Raw genomic sequence first — 22,311 nt, 5'->3', positions numbered from 1 at the left:
CTTCAATCCATACAAGTTCTTCTTCAGCTTGCAGACTAGGTGCTCTTTACCCTTGCAATGAAGCTCTAAGGTTGCTCCATATAAATTTCTTCTTCCAAGTCACCATGTAAAAATGCAGTCTTCACATCAAGCTGCTCAATTTTCAAATTCATGCTTGCACTATACCGAGCACAGTTCGGACGGAGGACATCTTTACAACTGGTGAAAAGATTTCATCAAAATCAACTCCTTTCTTCTGAGCAAAACCTTTCACTACAAGTCGTGCCTTGTATCTAGGTTGAGAGTTGATCACATCAGTCTTCTGCTTGAAAACCCACTTGTTCTTCAACACCTTCTTTCATTTAGGTGTCTTTATCAGATCAAAGGTGTGATTCTCATGCAGTGAATTCATTTCCTCTTGCATTGCCTTAAGCCACTCAGTTTGGTTTTTATCCTCCAAAACTTCTTCAAAAGTTTTTGGCTCACCTTGATCTGTAATCATCACATATACTCATTCAATGAGTATTTTTTGGATGGTTGTTTCGCTATGGTAGACCTCCTTATTGGAGTCTGAGGAAGTGACTCTTGGGGTGTTGGTTCCCCCTCAATTTTTGTCTCATCATATCCTTCATCTGCATCATTGTGAGGAGGTGACATCTTCTCCATGAAATCCTGAACAACCGATGTATCAAGGGGATCTAAGTCAACAAAATGACCTTTATTGGACTCTGATGGCTCAGACTTATCAATGTCTTCAATGGTCTGATCTTTCAAGTAGACAACATCTCGACTTCTGACCACCTTCTTATCAACCGGGTCATAGAGTCTATAGTCAATTTCTTCATGTCCATAGCCAATGAATATACACTACTTGACTTTTGGAAAGCTTGGACCTCTCTTCCTTCGGAACATGAACAAAAGTTCTGTAGCTGAACACTCTTAAGTGTATATTCAAAGGTTCTTTTTCTGTCTAAACTTTCTCTGGAACATCTCCCTTCAAGAGAATAGAAGGAGACAAGTTGATAAGATCAACTATTGTCCTCATTGTCTCACCCCAAAAAGATCTCGACAATTTAGAGTGTGACAGCAAACATCTGACTCTCTCAAGGATTGTGTGATTCATTCTTTCAGCAACCCTATTTTGTTGAGGTGTCATCCTCACAGTCCTTTCATGCTTGATGTCATGATTGGTGTAATATTGATCAAATAACCTAATGTATTCACCACCATTATCCGAGCGAACACACTTCAACTGCCTGTCAAATTCTCTTTCAGTCATGGATTGAAAATGTTTGAATACATCTAGAACTTGGTCTTTAGTTCTTAGTGTATAAGCTCAGACTTTTCTAGAGTGATCATCAATGAAAGTCACAAAGTACAATGCACCACTAAGTGTCTTGACCTTCAAAGGTCCACAGACATCTGAATATACAAGATCTAGAACATGAGATTTTTTAAATGCAATGTTTCTATGGAAAGAAACTTTGTATTGTTTACCATGGAAGCAATGAACACAATGTTCCAAAGATATATTTGTTGCTCCAGTCAGGAGCTCTTTTTTAACTAGGACTTGCAGTCCCTTCTCGCTCATATGCTTGAGTCTTTTATGTCATATCTCTGTGGACGAGCCAGTCTCCATAGCATTCACAACACTCTTGCAGGTCTTCGCTTGCAAAGTGTAGAGGGAGCAGGTCTTAGTTCCTCTTGCTTCCACCTTCCATCATTGAAGGTGTTGGTGTAGCCCTCATCATCCAACTTTTTGGCAGAGATCGTATTCAGTTGGATGTCGGGTACATGCCTCACATCTTTCAGCAATAATTTGCAGCCAACGTTTGTTTTCAAGCAAATGTCGCCAATGTCAATAATCTTTGACATATCTTCATTTCTCATTCGAACATTCCTGAAATCACCTTGCGAGTAGGAAGTGGAGAAATCAGTCTGTGAGGTAACATGAAATGAAGCTTCAGAGTCAATAACTCAATCAGTCTCTTAAACAATCAGATTGATGCTAGTGCCATCACAAATAACCATGAGCTCTCCATCTGTGACTGTGGTTATGGCACTCTGCTTTTCTTCTGAGCTCTTCTTTTTGCTATGCTTCTTGAACTTGAGCTTCTTGCACTCCTGCTTCATATGCCCCTTCTTGTAGCAATAATAACACTCAACATCTTTCTTTGAGCTCGAGTGTCAGCGGCCTCTGGATTTGCCACGGTATTGTGAAGCCTTGCTTTTACTCTTGCTTCTCCTCCGATTTTCAATCACTAGTGTCTCAGAGGCAGAAGAACCTTATAACTTTCTTCTTGTATCCTCATTTAGGAGACTACTGGCAACTTGGCTCATTGTTACCGTTTCATCAGGTGCAGAGTTACTGACTGTGACCACCAAGGTTTCTCAACTCTCAAGAAGGGAACTAAGAAGCAACAAGGCTTGCAACTCATCATCAAAAGTGATTTTCATTGTAGTCAACTGATTTACAATGCTTTTGATCTCATTTAAATGCTCTGCAATAGAGTTGCCCTATTTGTATTTGAGGTTCACAAGCTTTCGAAATAGAAAGACCTTATTCACTGTCGTATTTCTATCATGAAGACTTTTCAGTTTTGGTCAAAAGACCATGCATCAAAGTTTCTATTGATACATGATGAAAGACACTATCATCTATCCATTGCCGAATAAAATCGATAGTCTTTCGGTTTAGCTTTCTTTATTCGTCATCTTTCATCTCTTCTGGTTTGCTGCTATCATCCTATATAGGTTCATCCAGATTTTTACAAACCAAAAGGTCTTTCATTTTTGTTTTTCATGTCATCCAATTTGTGTCATTCAAACTGATCATGCGATCGACGTTGTTCTCTATGGCTCACACATAAATATATGACGAACTGAGACTAGAAATCAAAGCTCTGATACCAGATGTTAGGGTTAAAACGGACATATTGGGTCTTCCCACAAGTGTGAATCGATAAAAACAATAAAACAATAACAGTAGAAGAAATAAAACCAAAACAAACCAACAACAAAAAGAAAACAGCACACAACGATTTACGTGGTTCCCTCTCAACTGAGGTACGTTCACGACGACCAATAGGTCAGCAACTTTCACTTTATTTAAACAAAGATTACAAAGTGGCTGAAAGACATAAGCCTTACAAACACACAAAGTGTAACGAAATGAACAAGAGGATATACCTCACTGAGGAACAAAGAATGAATGATCTGAAGAACCAGCTTGACGAAGTTGTCCTGAAAGAAGTGTAGCAACACTTCTTGTTTTTGTTCATTTCACGCCCTTTTGGTGCCCTAAAAGAGTTTCTCACACCTTTTCGCTCTCTTTTGTTTCTTCTTTTGCTTTCTCATTCATCCCTTGAATAGAGGACGAGACCCGCATTTAATGTGGGAGACTAAACGTCTTGCACAACTTACAATGTGCCTGAAGTGCATTAGTACAAATCGCTATCCGCCTGAAGCCACAAATCATTATCCAGCGACTACTATAAATCGATATCCAGGTTAAAGCACTCTTCGCCAAATCGTTATCGACAAATTATTGATCCTCAAACTTTAAACAAGTGAATCGTCGTTTAGCTAAGAGGACTTCTACAAATCGCTATCCAGCGAATACGAAAATCGTCCTAAAAAAAATCAGGCATCGTGCTTAGAATTCTGCAGAGATAATGAATATGCATCGAACCAATGGATCCTACATAAGGAAACCCAACACTTAGAACTTAAAGAAATGATTCTGGATTTCAAGTGGAACATTTTTTAGCTTAATTTTCCTTTTCCTGTGCGGGGACTTGGCCTGCTGAACATTCTCATTTCTGCGTCAACAGACAAGTTTTGTGCATGTAAATGTTTGTCGCCCTTGTGGAAGAAGGTTTGTCGACCGTTATCACCGCCTATGTTGATTTTTCTTGAAACGATGTATTTCAATGTTGTTTTCTTGTGTTTTTTCACGCTTGTGCTCAAGAGTCATTAGTGGTGTCACGTTATGCTTGTCCAGGCAGAAAAGTATGGCACGTGCCTCGCTTGCATACCAATCCAAAACATCACCGTTTGGCTGCGCCATGGCCCGTAGTTGTTCTTACAAGGGTATCGATCAATGTTGTCAGTATCGGTATAGGCAACTATTCAGGTGAATCGGCCTACCCGATACTGAAGCGAATAGTTCTGAATCGGCCAAACAAATTTTCAAATATTACATATCAATCAGAACGTGACATGTATTAAAGCTGTTAAAATAATTTTTAAAAAATAATTCTAAATATTTTTTACATTTATTAAAAATAGACTATTCAGGGGCAGTGTGACAAATATCGCGAGATTTATGAAAATCTCATCGATAATATCACGAAAAATTGCCTGAAAGTTTAGAACGGCAATTTCTCGCAAGATTTTCACATTCTAGCGAGATTTATGAAAAAGCATAAATATCGCGATTTAAACGGAATATTTATGAAATTTATCGCGATTTAAACGTTGGTTGCGCCTGAGGGTGCCCAGATATTCTCTACGAGACGAGTAATAGATACAACAGCCTCTGCAGAGCCATTTCTCATGCATCGGATGGTTGCTGATTGCGCTTGGTGGTGCCCGAAGAAAACCCCAAATGCGATGGTGATAAGGTCACGGTGACCCACAAAACAGCGACAAGACCAGCAGAGGAAGAAACTGGCAGACCGCTTCCAGGTGCTTTCGAAGTTTGACCAACCTTTAGTCACGAGGAAGGATGAAGAGCAGTCCAGCCATGGGAGGAGCAGGCCACAGTGGAAGGGATGACTTTGGACTCGCTAGAGGTGATGCAGGCTAGAGCAGAAGATAACAACCTTCAACAAACGATCGAAAGAGAGGATCGGTCATTGCTCTCGCTGACCACCAGAGAGGAGAAAGCCCCAGTGGAGAAGGGACACGATGAATCTGAACAAAAAATGACAACTTTCGAAAAAGAAAATGAAAGAATGAAGAAGGCGGAGCTGGAAGGGCAGCATGCTAGCTGCCATGCGTCAGAGGATCAAAAGATGAGGTGACCACTCACTGCCAACATTAGCTTTAAAAGCTGCCAACATTAGCCTTAAAACGCGAGATTTATGAAATTTTATTATTTTAAATTTATTTTTTTATTGTCGAGATTTTGCCAAAAAAATGCGAGATTTATGAAATTTTTTCAATTTCTCGCAAGTTTTTTGAAAACGAGAAATTGCCGATAAAAACGTTTGTCACTATGATCTACATCAATGTTGTCAGTACAGGTGCATATCGTTTTTATTGACAATTTCCCGTTTTCCAAAAACTCACGAGAAATTAAAAAAATTTAGTAAATCTCGCATTTTTTTCGGCAAAATCTCAGGAATAAACAAATAAATTTAAAAAAATAAAAATTCCATAAATCTCACGTTTTAAGACTAATGTTGGTAGTGAGTGGTCACCCTCATCTTTTGACGCATGACAAAATCTCACCTTTTACCAACTTGGGGCTCCGCTTGAATGGCAGGAGCAGTTAGGGAACATCACCTTGTGTTGAGACGTTGCAAGTTCGAATCTCAATGGTATGGTTATATAACTGGTAGGGGTCGGACTAACCCCAGCTTTTTCTGTCAAAAAAAAGAAAAAAAAAACTGGCAGAAGGGAATGGTTCCCTGCTAGGGCTGTTTTCTTATATTTACACGGAAAACCACCCAAAGAATCAGAGACCTAGCCACGCTGACTGCCGTTACACACATCAGCATAAAATTCCATGGGACCCATGCCCCCAGGGAGTCGCCATGCTTTGGCTTGGGCAAGGAGTGACGTCCATGAGATTTGAACCAAGACCGCCTGCCTAGCAGCCTACGCTGCATCCCACTACCCCAAACCCCGTTGGGACCCCACGAGCTATTTGAACTATTCTTTTGTCATTTTGAAACAGAAAACTTATTCCAATCAAATGCAAGCGCATGATTGAGAAGATGTATGGCCATCATGCATCCAGTGAAAACATGAGCAAACACACATTACAGATTTCGTTTCAAAAAACCAATCATCCCCGAACTAATTGGAAAAGAAATCTCAGGATAATCTATGACAGCCAACCCCGAAGGGAAGATAAGAACAAACCAACATCCTGCCCTACAAAATTACAAACATAAATCACCACTTTAAAACATGATTTTCTCTTTTCCTTCTTTTTCCACATTGATTCGCAAGCTATATCAGATGTCAAAACTCAGAAGCGACAAACCGGTGGAGGCTTAAGAAGAAGGAATCATGTCCGCATCGTTCCATCTGCAAATCACCAAAAAGAAAAAGATCACAATATAAGGTGGAAATTCCTTGACTCGGAATACTGAGGCAGGCTATGTGCCATTCATCAAGTCTGAGTAGCAGTGATACGGCTAAAGGAGGCTTTATTATACAACAATTAGGCAGCCTAATGCAGAAGACAAATGAGTCGGCAGAGTCTCAACCAAGTCAGCCAATTTGCAAGCCGCATACCACCAATTAGGGGCCTGACATGGCTGGGTTGTGCTCTTGCATATCGTAGCCTACAAGGATAAATACCTCACAACCTTGGGTAGTTGATACTTCCTGAAGGATCTAAGTTCTAAATATCAACTATTTTTGGAAGTGTCAAAAAAATTTATTTTTTATGAGTGGGCATATTTGTCCTAGAGATATCACAGGCCATTTTAGTCTTCAGACATTTTTCAAATCTTGGAAATGTACATGGCATATCATGCTTCTCCCCAGAAAGAAAAAGAAAGAACTCTAAATGCAGCATACAGCAGAGAAACATAGAGATCGAGAACATGCCTTCAACGCACTTCAGAATGATTTGCACACGTGGACACACACACACACTCTCTCTCTCTCTCTCTCTCTTTAATATGTAAGCCCAGAAGTCCAAAATAATCAATCCACTATCCCACTATCGCTAAGAACGCTAGATTTTGTATGTCATGGCCCCCGCCCATGTCTTAGGGTGTGACATTGAACCGTTCATTTCTGATTTTTGGTATAACTTAAACCTAACAATGTTTCACAAAAGAAGGAACATGAACCTCTTAATAGCATTTATGCAGTTTTATTTGCTAAAACTAAACTTTTATTTTTGCATTCTAATACAAGCCCAAAATCTAGTTTTTGAGACTTTTACAAGTCTTTAGTACATAAAGCTAACAAAACACTACTCAAATCTTCTATCATTTTCTGCCAATGTTCTCGTCCAAGGTTATCCTTATAGAATCATTGTAATTATTTTCATCCAACTTTATTCTAAAAAGCACAATAATCATGAAATGAGCTACCACTGCCCAATAAGTTACTATTTACCATCCCTTCATTAGAGTGTTAGGTTCATTTTCGAAATAATAAATCAAAAAGCATTTATTTAGACCAGTCTCTTTTGAAAGTTCAAACCTTTTAAGGACCTTTGGAGGAACTTATTCAAAATTTCATTACTTTGCAATTAACTAAGACAGTTCCATTTCAGAAAATTCTTTCAAATCTCAAAATAAGGTAAAATTGTTAATTCAGGTTGTGCAATACTTTAAACAGTAACTATTGATGTAAAACAATACTTTTAAACACTTTATTGTCCAAAAACCATGTCCAAATTAAAACGAGACTCAAGACATTGAGAAGAAATATGAAGGAAGATGAAACACATAACCATTTATCATTTGAAATTGGGATTGTGTTATGCTTACATGCATAGTTAGATTGAGTTACAGTGTACTTACAAGACACCAGTGGCCAAATTGCCTAGACCTAGCAAGAATGTGCTATGGCTTCTCAATGATGCAGGATTTAGTTGAACTTCAATGTTGCATGATGGGACTTGAGATTCTATTGCATCCATTGCTTAATGTATTTATCTCTAGTACTCTTTCCATAGCAAAAATCTCCGCAACCAAAGATCTCGAAATAGCTCTCTTATATCTTCTTAGAAGTTTTTATACATGAATGGAACCACAGGAACACATTAAAACATGGTATGCAAACAGACCGAAGCTAATTAAAATGCATAACCTGCATCAGGACAAATCAAATATACAACTAAATCAAATGCATAGTATGTGGTTGTCCATATGAACTACAAGGAACCAAACCAAGTAGGAAACAACCATTAGATAGTGTTGTCTGTGTGTGCAACATCAGCAGCTCAGCTGAAACCAAACAAAAATCAAGAAGCAGCAGAAAGCTAGCAATAACCATGTTTTGGTTCTGCACATGAACAAGAAAACTACATCTATTCAATAATGGATCTGGTTAGTTCTTTTAGGGCATGTTTGAAAGTGAGAAAATAGAAGGAAAAGTGAAAGTAGGAAAGAAATAATTACAATTTTTCCAACTGTTACAAATGATAAAAAAAATTGAAAGGAAAGCTTTTCTAAAAAGTATGATTTTTTATAGGAAACATTCTTCCACCCCCCAGGTGGAGGAATTTTTCCTATCAAAAATTATTTTTGCATTAGGTCAACCATTCACCCACAACACATCTCATTCCATAGGCTGCCACAACAAGAGCTTTCTCTATCTTCATATTCCTCCCACCCATCACCATTTTCAGCTCTCTCTCTCTCTCTCTCTCTCTCTCTCTCTCTCTCTCTCTCTCTCTCTCATTTTTCTTACATTTTTTCACTCCGTTTTTATCATGATACACAAACAAGTGACAATTTTCCATTTGGAAAAGTTATCATATCAAAACTTCTTATAGGTAAAATTTTCTTTTCCTATGAGAAATTTTCTTACTTCCAAACATGCCCTGAGGGCATCAAATATCAAGCTGATAGAAAAGAAAAAAAAATACCAGATTACTCTGATTTCTACTATATAATGATATAGAAGACAAAATTAATCTCGTGAAAACTTGGATTCAGTAAATATTAAGATAATATGCCCTCTTGAGATAGTAGATGATCCTTAGAATTTCCAAAAACCAAAAGCATGATTGGTGAAAGAAGTATATGGGGATGTTACGTAAGAAGAATAAAATGATTTAACATACCCTGAAAGATTTCTACTTCTCTGCATGTCTTCGTTTAGGCCTGCGATGAGTATGGCTGGCCTGACTGCTATGAAGTGGCACCTGCACCTTCTTTCTGCCAACATATCTCAATGTTATCAGAGCAAGGAACCATGATGGCATGAAAAACGCAACGGATCCTATGATGATATTAGTTTTCTATAAGGCTACAATCAACATGTTCAGAAAGTAACCTGAATAAGGAGGAGTACACCCTATAAATAATAAACACAGGTAGAGCCAGTAGAGCAGAAGACTGCAAAAAATTGAAAAAAATAAATCAAGCTCATCAATTTTTTGACACTAACATATACCAACAAAATACAAGGAATTATAGCCACACATCATACCATAAACCAAACCAGCTCCTTAGTTGCTAAAGGCCTTGTTAGCTCATGTTGCTTTAGCTTTCTTCTGACGGAGGATTGAACCTATGAAGAAATATGCCATAAGCATACTAAAAACTAGCATAAACTGACAGGGTGATCATCCAACCAGAATTAAAATTCAGACTCTATGTAAATGGTGAGATGGACTTGGTTAGGCAAGTGTTTTTCCATCAACATGATTAAAATTGGTTTTAATTATTTGTGGCTTTTTCTTTCTTGCTAATTCATTTAGAGCATACCATGATGCTTCCAGATTTCAACTTTCCTTTTTATTTAATAGTAATTGTTAGATTCTAATGGATGGTGACTTTGTTAGTAACTAGTAACTAATTAATTATAGAACATGATTAAAATTGGTTTTAATTATTTGTGTCATTGTGTGTGTGTGTGTGTGTGTGTGGGGTATATATATATATATATATATATATATATATATATATATATATATATATATATATATATATATATGAGAAGGGGGTTGGCAGCCAACCCCTACCAACGCACCAGGGCCACTCATTGCCTGCACAATGGGCGACTCAGGATCATCGTGTGCGTGTTAAAAGCACTTTTAGCGGTGGTCGCGACAGCCGCTAAAGACCCAAAAGCGGAAAAAAACATGCACGGCATCCATAGCGCGCACAGAAGTTGGCTGCTGTTGGCACCTAAGTGCATTGCCAGCTAAGTCACATGGGTGCGGGTGCGGGGATGCGGCACTTTAAAAAACCTTAGGTGCGGGGGTGCGGCAGGGAAAAAATGTATATATATATATATATATAAGGGAACCTTGACAGTTTCAAGGTTGGCATAGTCAGATAGACCATTTTCTTAGTCAACTATATGTCTTGGACTGGTCAAAACAGGGGTACATTAACCAGGTTATATGAACATATACATGCTTGAGTGATTCAATGTAACTTCATATTTCTAACATTAAACCTTCTGCAGCATGTGTCATTAAATGAGTTATGAAACGAACTGCAGCAGAATTATGACCACGCAACAGAAACTAAAATAGAGTACAAACACATATAAGCATACACCTGTTCGAAGAGCAACCAGCAAAAGAACTTGAATGAAGAGAATACCTTGTGTTTCTTGAAACAGGAAAGTGAGCAACTGCACCTTAAAATATTGACAAATCAATAACTTCTGTAACTTGGTAGATCTTATAATCCTATGAACTGAACTTAGATAATGAATCAATCCCAAAACAAATAAATTAAACCCATTACATGCCCATAACATAGCAACACATTTTAAGCAATGGTTGATAGAACGACTTTTCAAAAAAGAAGAAAGTAACATTTGACCTTAAGTCATCAAGCATAAGCAACTAATAAAATAGATTGTAAACAAATTAAAAAATCAAGAAGCTCCACAAAACCCATTTTAGCATAGAATCAAAAGCTCCAAAATCAAATAGTCAAAGATCCCCAAAAAATAAATACAAACTTCATTAACTATATACCTCTATATAGCATCATCAATTCATCGAAAAATTTCAGAATGCCCAAACCCCCCAAATAACATTATTGAAAAAAATTCGGAATGCCCAAAACCCCCAAATAATATTATTGAAAATTTTTCGAAATGTCCAAAAAGCCTATTAATAAAAAGTTAAAACCCCTAGATGCTAATGACCCACGTATAATACAATCAGAGAAGAGGGACAATGACAGTGAGAGTGAGAATGAGAGACAGCGAGAGTGACGGAGAGAAGAGAGACTATGAGAGAGATAGTGAGAGTGACAGAGAGAAGAGAGACCGTGAGAGTGATGGAGAGCGAGTGAGAGTGAGAGAGAGAGCAAGTCGGAAGGAGACATACCTGAGAACCGAGGAGGAGCGGCTAGGAGTCGGAGATCGTCGGCATTGGCATCGGCTTCAGGAGAATTTTTCCCTAATCCTCCTTCTCTCACTCGCTTTTCATCGGGCGAAAAAAAAAATAGTCTAAAAATTGGACCTAAATGACCTTGGGTGCGTTGACCACACCCAGGGTCATGTTGAGCGCACGTGCACCGGCGTCGCGTCGCATTGCATCGACGCAGGTGCGGCACCTGCTTTGTCGAGTCCCTGTGACTTAGATTGCCAGCTACTCTCTCTCTCTCTCTCTCTCTCTCTCTCTCTCTCTCTCTCTCTCTCTATATATATATATATATATATATATATATATATATATATATATAATAGTCACAAATATTGGTGATATTTTCAAAATATCACAATATTATCGCTGCAAATTTAGCAAATGATAATATAGGTAAAATATCACAATATTGTGAAAATATCTCCAATTAATATCACGATATTATCAATTATTTTTACTGTTTTTATTTATTTTTTACATTTTAAATATGTTTTTCTTCTTTTTTTTACATTTTTTACTTATTTCTTTTATCACTTATGTATTTTTTGTCTAAACATGATATTTTCTTACTTATTTTTGTTATTGTTTATACTTTTTAAGCCCCAAGACTTATCACCAAACCTATAATATCACGAGAAATAGCCTTGCCGAGATATAGCCAATATCGATATTTGTGTGTATGATATATATAGCGATGAACATTGTGCAGGAGTCGGCTGTCGTTGGCAGCTACTCTCTCTCTCTCTCTCTCTCTCTCTCTCTCTCTCTCTCTCTCTCTCTCTCTCTCTCTCTATATATATATATATATATATATATATCCGCATTCCCGCACCCATGTTTCCAGAAATTCCCTTACATTACTTGCACCTGTCCCTTACTCATGACACACACATGCATGCATGCATATACATGCACACAACACTTATCTAGCATTTTCATTAGCTCCAAGCAGCCAAATCCTGACCCCTAAAACTCAAAAATGCTACAGATTATTATCATGAGTTTGACTGGTTTACTATCCAAGCCATAGCTTGGAAAGCAATAAAGGAGGCTGGCCAAGCTAACATCATGTGAAACAGTAGCTTCCAAGAAAAGGAGAATACAAGCACATTCTACCACACAATTACATACACTAGTTGCGATGAGTACTTAAAAAGATGAAGAAGACATCTGAAGCAAAGCTACCTGATGATGGTACGTATTTGCAGATTTCAGAAACTCCCCGTAAGCATGAACCACTCCTTCAGTATAGGGCTTCAGAGCAACCCTAGCTTTGTCAACATGAGGTTTTGCATAAGTAGCAATCTGATCAACATAGGGCTTCGACAACTTCTTAACTTCCTGTTGCAACATGAAATCCAATTTAGGATGATAAAACAAAAGAGTATATTATAAATTGATCATTCTAACTGGAGTACCAAGGCTCTGTAATACCTCCAGGTAGGGATCTGCCATTTCTTTTGCTTTGACAACATGAGGTGTAATGGCAGTCTTTGATTCATCATAAACCTCAAGCACTTTAGTAGTGACAGCTTGTACATGTGGCTCAATGGAGGTAGATAGTTTCACCCATTTCTCCTTCAAGACAGGAGTCCACTTCTACAGAGGATATATGAGAATCAAAATATCATCAATGAACCTATAGCTATACATAGCCAGTACAAAAAGCAGTCACCAAAACAAACAAGAAAAAATTGTGTGCATGAGAACAAGCTAAACATATAAAGTTAAACATCACAATATACATGAAGGTGTTGCAGATGTTCACAGATTCACATGGATTTTAACAAGTGCATGCATCTTTTCGTCCCATACAAATGTAATAACACCAAGTAATTTCATGCATTAATTATCACAACCAATGGCATTTTAGTTATTTGATAAAAGGAGCACAATGAAGATGCATTCCTAGAATACAACTAATGAGTGTATCTCATAGACTCTTAGTTTTTTAATAAAACTACCTATACGCCTTTGCCAGTACGAATTAATACATAACATGGGCAGGGTATTTTTTATTTTATTCAGGGAAAAAACATGCCCATGCTTATAGCATAGCAAGCAACAGGCCAAATCGTGTGTTGACCGCCTAGTTCGTTCTTCATGGGAAGGGAGAAGCAGAATTCATAGTAAATGTGCTAACATCTACATGAAGCCTTAGAAACTGGCAATGCTGACTAACATAATTTCAGTCACAATGGAAGATTTTCGAAAATAAAAATGTTAGAGAAAACTGAAAAGTTCCACATATGGCTGTTTGCTTGATCCAGCTGCAAGCAATTGAAAACGAGCAAGCAACGTTCTTACTACAATATGCTTTTCTTTTATATACATAAATGCTAGCATTTGGAAATGAACAAACAAACCTTATTATTACAACATGATATATATATATATATATATATATATATATATATATATATATATATATATATATATATATATATATGTGCGTAGGGCCAATAGAATATGAGAACTACCATGTGAACTAGGCATTTTCAACTTTTTTTTTTGCAAATCTTACCATGCAGATGTGTTCGGCATGGTGAATTTGCTAGGAATCGACCGATGGATCGTGTATTTTCAACAAATGTGACATAGCATTCAGACTATGAACATTTCTTTTAGCAGCACCATTTGACTACCATCTTTGCTGGGAACCAGCAGGCTGGTGTCACTGTTGTCAAATAGTGCCACACCCCATCCAATTTGGTTCCAGTCGATGCCAGGAAAAAATAAGAGTTTATCACTTCGACGATACAAATGATTTTGGAAGATAATTGTTAAGATACATGTATTGTTTGTAACTTTGTATAGTTTGTATATATCTAAGTATACAAAGGTGTACTTAGGTACTTTTCTTAAGTTTCTATCTCTTGTATTTCCTTTTTCCTTGTATTCAAATTAACCAAAGTATACTTTTTGTGTATTTAGCTATGTCACAGGGACTCGGCAAACTGGGTGTCGCACCTGCGTCAACGCGAGGCGCGACGCGGGTGCGGCACCCGGTGCGGCACCCGTTGCGGCACCCGGTGCGGCACCCGGTGCGGTCAACAGGACTCTAGGTGCGGTCAACGCACCCAGGGTCATTTGTGTCCAAATTTTGGACAAAAAAATGCTCTCGAGTCCCGACTTTTCTTTCGGCGAACGCAGAGAGAGAGAGAGGGGAAGGACGCGACAGGGAGTTGTCGGCCCTTCGGCAAACAGAAGAAGAGAAGAAGGAGATGCGTACCTGAGAGAGAGTCGGCGTCGTCAGCGCCAGGGTTCAGTCGCACGCCGAGAGCGAGAGAGAAAGCACAATCGAGAGGGAGAGGAGGAGCACAGGGGTGAGGGCTTCCCCCTCACCCTTGCATGATTTAAAGGGCCCGAGAGGACGCAAATCGAAAGGGGGGGGGACGAAGGACCGCGGATGCGTGGGCCTTAAAAATCCGAGTTCGGGTCTGAATTTTTTTTGTTGTAAAATCGTGGGTTGAGACAGCTTAAGCCCTCGGAGAGATAAGACAGCTGACCCTGGGTCACCCAGGGTCATTTACGTCCAACTTTTGGACTATATATATATATATATTTTTTGCAGCACTCCCGCACCCATGTGACATAGGTATTTAGTTGTTAGGTATTTTCTGTGTACTTTTTAGGATTTAGGTTAAGTATACCTAATGTATACTTTAGGTTAAATTAGGGTTTTTGGTCATTATTAAAATGAGTAAATATTATATTTTTGCATTTTGTATTTTCTATTATTGGTCATTTTTTGAATGACTAACTAGCCAGTAGGATTTGCTTTAATGGCTAGTTTGAATAGTCAAACTAGCTGTTGAGATTTCCTCTAACAACTAGTTTGACTAGTCAAACTAGCCGCTAGGACTACCTCCAACAGCTAGCCATTATGTCTTCCTCTATGTTACTGCGACATGGCACTTTAGCCGTATTACCCGTGTTGACACAGGTACGGGTACAAGGAGCAGTGCGAGTACGCCTAGAATCCGAACCTCAGAAAAAAAAAACAATCCACCCCACCCCCAAACCCTCGACTCTCTCTTCTCTTTCCTTGGTCTCGCTCCCCCCTAGCTCTCTCTCTCTCTCTCTCTCTGAGAGAGAGAGAGTACCTCCTTATCTCTTATTTTTCTTATTATCTCTCTCTGGGAATTGAGACAGATGAGGAGAGCGAGACCAGAGAAAGAGAGAGAGAGGAGAGAGAGAGAGAGAGAGTACCTCCTTATCTCTTCTTTTTTTCGCTGCAACAAACAAAGAGAGAGAAGGGAAACTTGACTTGGTTAATTAAACTAAACTACAAAAATGACTTAAAAAACAAGTCTCTCTCTCTCTCTCTCTCTCTCTCTCTCTCTCTCTCTCTCTCTCTCTCTATATATATATATATATATATATATATATATATATATATATATATATATATATATATATATATATATATAGCGTGTCCCCATACCCTCATTTTTGAAATTGTCGTACCATACCCTCCGTACCCGTACCTTGCCACTTTGTGACAAATAATATAACTTAAATGATATAGCATAACCATGTGGTATAAATTAATGTCATGAAATTAAGAATCAGTAAAATCAAATAGAGCATCATAACAATTTCATTTATTTTCATGAAATTATTATTTCCCTTTTTTTGCGTCTCATATTCTGTGCCATTTCAAGACAAATAATATCACTTAAATGATATAGCATAACCATGTGGTATAAATTAATGTCATGAAATTAAGAATCAGTAAACCAAATAGAGCATCATAACATGCAAATTACTCCATTAGACTATCCAATGACATGGGGAATACACTAAATGCGCCAATTAACAGATTCAACAGATGAGAAACAACCTATCTAAATCAAAAGATTAATTCATGATAAAGGTATGGTGTTAGACTGCCTTGAAATGGGTGGGTTTTGCAGCGAGAACTTACAGAGTTAATTTCTTCAATATGAGGCTTAGCCCACTCATGAACCTTTGCAGAGTTTTCCACTGCCTATAACAAATACAGAAAACAGAGAAAATCATGAAAATACAATATCGAAGAAAAAAGAAACTGAAGCAGTTCTACCGGAAAACCATCAACACAAAAGAGACATCTACTAAACTAATTTACATCTGTAGCACAATGAAACAATGGAATCATCACCTTTTGTCTAGCAACTTCCCAGGATGGCTTCCCATACTCGTTCCAATGCATGGCTGCAAATGACTGCCCTAAAAAGTCAAAAACTACCAAAACAGCTACTGCAAATGACTGCCCTAAAAAGTCAACATCTACCAAAACAGCTACCACCTCAAGGACAGACTACAACAATTTAATGACATGATCTTGTCGAACTCACCTGAAATTGAGCAGACTGTACTGCAAACCAATGTGGTAACCATGCATTTAGAACCTATACAGAAGTTCACAAATTTTATCTTCTAATCAGAAGTAAGCATGTTATTAGTAGATAAGCACACAAAATTATACCCAAAATTTTGACCCATTTCTTAATGAAGCTGGATCATTCTCAGTTTACAGCTTGCATACCTCAGACAGCTCTTTAACCTTTGATTCAGCATGCAACTGAGCCTTCAATATCTTTTCCTGAAAAGTTGCAACAAATATGCAGTGAGTAGAAATGGCAGTGGACCAGGGCAGGTGCGTGGGACAAGGTCTCAACCCTTAACCCGTCTCAAAATTTTGCCCTCAATCCCTGCACGGGTTTCGATTTTAACCTCCATCCTCGGCCCAAACGGGGCGAGGCGGGGCCTCGTTTCCTCAGCCCTTCCGCCGCTGCCAGCTTCCGCCGTTAGAGGAAGGTGAGGAAGGAGAGGAGAGAAATGGGAGCTCACACGGCTCATTAGAGGAAGGAGAGAGGAGAGATTCGAGAAAGGGTTTTATGTTAGGGTTAGGAATATATATAAGGGTATAATAGTAATTTTCTTAACAGGGATCCGGGATTGGGGATGAGGTGGGGGCAAGAGTAAGTTCATCCCCGCACGGGTTTTGATGTTAACTTCCATCCTCGGTCCATCCCCGGTCCAAATGGGGCAAGGCGGGGCAGGGCCGCGTTTTCTGCCGGTCCACTGCCATCCCTAGCAATGAGCCAACAAACCGAATGAAAAGGAGGAAAGTTTTACGTGGAAATATACCTCAGCTAACTGAAGTGCTTTCTCCAATTTGCTAATCTGGTTTTTCTGCTCCTCACTCATTTTTTGCAACTACGTCACAATAGAGAACACAAGAATAAACTACCCAGCAGATTCCGTCTATTTAGACCATTTAAATATAACTTGTGAAGCCACATTCAATCAGGAAAACTAGCAATCTGATGAACAAAATCATTCCAAAGCAAAACCTTCTAAAAAATCTCAGTAACGGCACAAAAGGAGCATAAGCATCTGAGTCAGGACCACGGCAAAAGATATGCTGCAACCTTCTTACTCTTGCATACCCGATACCTTATGATTGTGCAGTTGAAGGTTGTTCAGTTATTTTGACTTAAACATATACCAGCAGTTGTAGCACTGCTCAGATCATTAGAGCTCTGTCTGAAGATGAAGCTTGACACAGCACAGACATCCTTAACAGTTAGACATTTTGAATGATCAATTGCCTAGTCATAAAACGTGGAAGTCTATGGTCTCTTCACCTTCACAAAGGCAGTTTAAGAAGCTAAAATATGAATCTATGGATATTTTCTCCAAAGCATTCGTACTATCAAGAAGATAAAATTTAGAACTCCTACCTACCTTCCAAAAGATTATAGAAGTAGATTGAAAATAATCAGAGCATGCAAATTGACAGAGACGAAGGTGCTCTTTTTTTATTTTTCTTTCCATAAGACATAGAATGTAATCTTTTTTGTTTGGAAAATAAACTATGTTTCCAGTAAAGTTTTCCATGTGTAATCTGCTTAAAAGAGCCTAAGCTAGTCAACTTCCCGCCTCCAACTTTTTGGAGTAACACAGACTGCTCAAAATGTGTAAATACAATAGTTTTGTGATTTGACGATAAACGACTGGTTTGCCCTTTAATTGCATAAGACTTCATAGGTATCACTAGAAAATATCAGCTCCTGACATACACCAACCGAAGAGAGTTAATGAAATGAATTAAACGTGTTCTCTTGGAAGCTATTTGCAAGACTTCTCGGAAGGGTTTTAGAAAATCGACAGTAGATCAAGACAATCATTGAATCACAGCCCAAGGTAACTTCATCAAATACCAGCAAGTCATCATGGTGTATTAACCAATCTATATGATGCAACATAATGAATAACCCTCTATGATTAAAACCAACCTAGAGAAAGACTTTTATATGTTGCTATGAAGTTTCATGTTACATTCACTAGCAAAAATGGGGTTTGGTCTAACCTGGCAATGATAAATATCATCAGCAAAGTGGCCCCCACTCCCCACCAACCACTTCACTATATGAAAACCTTCAATTTGTCCCAAGAATATTCTATGGGAACAAAATGTCATCTATATATTAAAAATGGGCTTTCCAGTTACCCAAATAAGGGTATCTAAAAAATTCTATCCAGAAGAACACCCAAATAAGTGTATCTAAAATACTTTATCCAATTATGATACTAAATCAGGTTGGTACTTAAATTAAATCTGACCAATTCGCAGCCTACTAGTGCCAGAAATGTCATGTGTGCCTCTTGCCTCAACCTCAAGTAGGAAACATGCATAACACCATAGCATATTGTGCATATAGCGCTAGGCATGGTTATAAAGTGCAATATACATGAGCAACTCAACACCATATACATACACAACAGAAGTAGGCAAAAAATTGAACATTTAAAGAAATAATACAGTGAAAAATCATTTGCAAAACACAAATATTAATACTTCCTCTTCAGAATGATAGGTTCTGTAGAGTGATTTCTTACACTTCCAATTTTAGCAATCAATTCCTTTGTTTTCTTCTCAGCATCACTTGCTCGAAGTTCCACAGCTTCCTGCTGTTTATTTTGTAGATCAATTTTACTTTTCAAAATTGCAACCTGTCAACCAGATTAACATCAGTCAAAGCCAATAACAAAAGAGAAAGTTTATAAAACAAAGCACTTATGAGAAAGTTTCTTTTCTTTCCTGCTTTTCAAGTTCATTGGCTCGGGCACGAGCCTTTCCAACCCGTTCTTCTGCATCTGTGGCCCCCTTTTTCTGCAATGCAGGATTAGAATTTTCAAAATTGACACAAACAGAGTTCAACACAGACCAGAGATATTGTTTCAACAGAAAATGGAACTGTTACTTAACCAAAACCTTATAGTACAAAAAGAGAAAAATAATGTTGGCAACCAACAGCTTATGATATCTTACAAAGGACAAACATAACAAAAACAAGTAAATTACGATGTACAATTCATACACAATGCACCACCTAAGACATTAAATCACAAACAACTTATTTGAACATATCCACTACATAGACATCAAATGAAACAGAAGAGGGATGTAACCTAACCATATATCACCTATGTCACATGGGTACAGGTGCGAGTGCGGGTGCGAGTATGGGCACGGAGGGTACGACACGGAAATTCCAAACAAATGTGAGTACAGGGACACTATATATATATATATATAACAAGATATTTCACATAAATACAAATTTCAAAGAATCAAATTCCAACAACAATAAATTAATTTAACATTTAGCAACAAACTAACAGCAAACAAGATTAGTTTACTAAAAATTCAATAACAAGAATGAGAGGGGGTTAGAGTTTATCAGAGTCAAGGTGGGGAAAAAAATGACCCCGGACTTTGACCCAGGTCAAAACACACAAAAAAATGTGTTATTTGGGTCGGATCAGGGTTGGACCTGACCCAACACGTACCCAATCCATATCCAGTACCCGTACCCATGTTGAGCCGTGTCAACACGGGTATGGTAAGGGCATTGACGTGTCTATGTTATATAGTATAGCACTTGTCCATCCTACATGACACCAATGGGAATCTATTAACTGTCAATTGCACCAAGAAAGCCTGAAGCCAAATGAATGATCACAAATTTTCCACAAAAATGCATGACTAAATCAATGGACACTTAGACACGGATCACTTGATATTTCTTTCAGGTAAAGGAAGAAAAGATGATCCATATTTCTGCAAGAGCAGCAAGACCAGCAAGAAATTTAAGTTGCTTCTGGACTCACCATATACTTTTCTCCAGAAACATAGCATATACAATGTTTGGCATAAATATAAAATCCATGCCCATGCAACCTTTTACTGTTGCAATCCTCAAAAAACCCAGATCCTCTCAAAAAAGATGTTGCTTGGGTTCTTTGGGTTCACATATGCAGTACTCAACATAACCTCAACCCAAGCATTTATTTATGAGTCAGACTCAAGCCAGCCCTCCAACATCTTGTGTATGCAAAACCCTATATGTCTCGACTAGATCAATTTAAGCGAACAATACCTTGAACCCAACCTAAGTGCAACTTTACTCTAACCAAAACCATGCCTAAAACAAGCCCAACCCGGCCCAGTACAAGAGTTACCAGAAGCGCTAGTAAGTATGGGGAAGAGCGCTTCGGAAGAGTGAAACGCGTTGCTTCCGAAACGTTCGGGGAAGCACACTTTTTAAATGGGAAGCGAGCTTCCCCAATAATGGGAGGCGAGCTTCTCTTTTGAGGAAAACGAGATTCCCAACTCTGTGAATCGTTTTCCTTGTATTTCGGGGCTCAGACAATTTTTCCCTTACATAATTGTTTTTTACCAAAAAATAAAAAGAAGAATTATGTTTTTGAAAGGGCAAAATTTTTCTTTGTGAAAAATTATGTTAAAAGAGGGAAATGGAAAGATTTGTCAAATAAAAAGTTAGGTGCTTTCTAGAATATGAATACACTTTTAGAAATTCTTGCTTCTTTCTTGTAATCTTATTTATATTGTTCAAAATGTTGTATCTATATCATGGTTGCCAGTTGAGGAAGCGGGAGCGGGAAGCGATACGGGAAGCGGGAGCGGGAAGCGAGGCACTTTCAAAATTTTAGGAAGCGGGGAAGCGTGGGACCACTTAGGAGCGATTCGGGAAGTGTCTCGGAAGCGACCTAGGAAGCGTCTCGGAAGCGACATAGGAAGCGTCTCGGAAGCGAGGGGGAAGCGAAAAAAACAAAAATAAAAAATACAAAAAAATTGAAAAAAACAGGGGAAGCGAGGGGGAAGCGCGCTTCCCATTAAAGGGAAGCGCGTCCCCCATTAAAGGGAAACGCGTCCCCCATTAAAGGGAAGCGCGCTTCCCAAAAAAGGGGGACGCGCTTCCCAAAAAAGGGGGACGCTTCCCCCCACGCTTCGGAAGCGCGACGTTCCGCGCTTCGGGGAAGCGCGCTTCCCCTTTTAGCTAGGCGCTTCCGGTAACCCTGATCTATATACATAATACATAAATTTTATATTTTGGTAAATTATAAAAAATATAATTACATTTTCGCTTCTTATTTGATTCCTATTTGCTTCCCACTAATCCTAGGTCACTTCCCTCTTTGTTTTCCCTTCGAATCCTGATTTGATTCTTAGGTCGCTTCCGGTTCGCTTCTCTTCTAGCTTCCGAGATGATTTCTAGTTAGCTTCTAAATCGTTCTACACTTCCCGCTTCCTAAAATTTTAGAAGTCTCTCGCTTCCCGCTCCCACTTCCTCAACTGGCAACTTTGGTACAAACCAAACATAGTCCATCCTAGATCCAACAACCAACCTCAGCTCAACTTGAACTTGATCCAACCCAATGTAGACAAAGCCAGTCCATATAATGCAAGCCACAGTTAATTCAAGCCGACACAGCCCAATCCACCCTAAACCCAACCACGCCCACTAGGGTCATCAAGTCATGGACTGCTGGTTGCAAGCGAGTAGCTACAGATCCCACTGCCCTTGGGTAGCTCCATTTGCAAGGAACCTATTTTGCTGGACAAAATAGCCAAAAATAGAGAGTACAATACCTATAGACCCGATCTCTAATCCTAGGACAACACCATTGCCAACTCCAACCCAGCCAACCCAACCTTTGTACAACTTCCACAGAATGCAATCAACTTGGATCCAAACCGACACAAGCCCAACTAA

At 38.6% G+C, this 22,311-nt stretch overlaps 1 protein-coding gene across 3 annotated transcripts in view; it reads right to left on the bottom strand.

Moving 5' to 3' along the window:
• Positions 1 to 5,916: 5,916 nt before the first annotated feature.
• LOC149837086 (uncharacterized) overlaps positions 5,917 to 22,311 on the bottom strand; it is a 29,938-nt gene continuing 13,543 nt past the window's right edge. Inside the window, exons 3-17 of one of the 3 annotated variants that reach the window (XR_016431887.1) lie at positions 19,335 to 19,403; positions 19,130 to 19,246; positions 17,375 to 17,443; positions 16,770 to 16,826; positions 16,579 to 16,632; positions 16,383 to 16,445; positions 16,167 to 16,229; positions 12,671 to 12,835; positions 12,422 to 12,577; positions 9,334 to 9,414; positions 9,178 to 9,239; positions 8,966 to 9,059; positions 8,082 to 8,181; positions 7,698 to 7,986; positions 5,917 to 6,240 (exon numbers count right to left, since the gene is read on the bottom strand). Coding sequence is in view for 1 of the 3 variants with exons in the window: in XM_090005811.1 (XP_089861937.1) it covers positions 8,978 to 9,059; positions 9,178 to 9,239; positions 9,334 to 9,414; positions 12,422 to 12,577; positions 12,671 to 12,835; positions 16,167 to 16,229; positions 16,383 to 16,445; positions 16,579 to 16,632; positions 16,770 to 16,826; positions 17,375 to 17,443; positions 19,130 to 19,246; positions 19,335 to 19,403 (1,038 nt within the window). In the remaining 2 variants the exon portion in view is untranslated. The remainder of the gene's footprint in view (positions 6,241 to 7,697; positions 7,987 to 8,081; positions 8,182 to 8,965; positions 9,060 to 9,177; positions 9,240 to 9,333; positions 9,415 to 12,421; positions 12,578 to 12,670; positions 12,836 to 16,166; positions 16,230 to 16,382; positions 16,446 to 16,578; positions 16,633 to 16,769; positions 16,827 to 17,374; positions 17,444 to 19,129; positions 19,247 to 19,334; positions 19,404 to 22,311) is intronic. The other 2 variants (XR_016431888.1, XM_090005811.1) reach the window with 2 other exon arrangements.

Source organism: Nuphar pumila, chromosome 5 (assembly GCF_984573655.1).
Source record: "Nuphar pumila chromosome 5, dmNupPumi1.hap1.1, whole genome shotgun sequence".
Taxonomy (NCBI): Eukaryota; Viridiplantae; Streptophyta; class Magnoliopsida; order Nymphaeales; family Nymphaeaceae; genus Nuphar; species Nuphar pumila.
The sequence above is the reverse complement of the archived record's forward strand: the minus strand, read 5'-3'. Positions and strand labels throughout refer to the sequence as shown.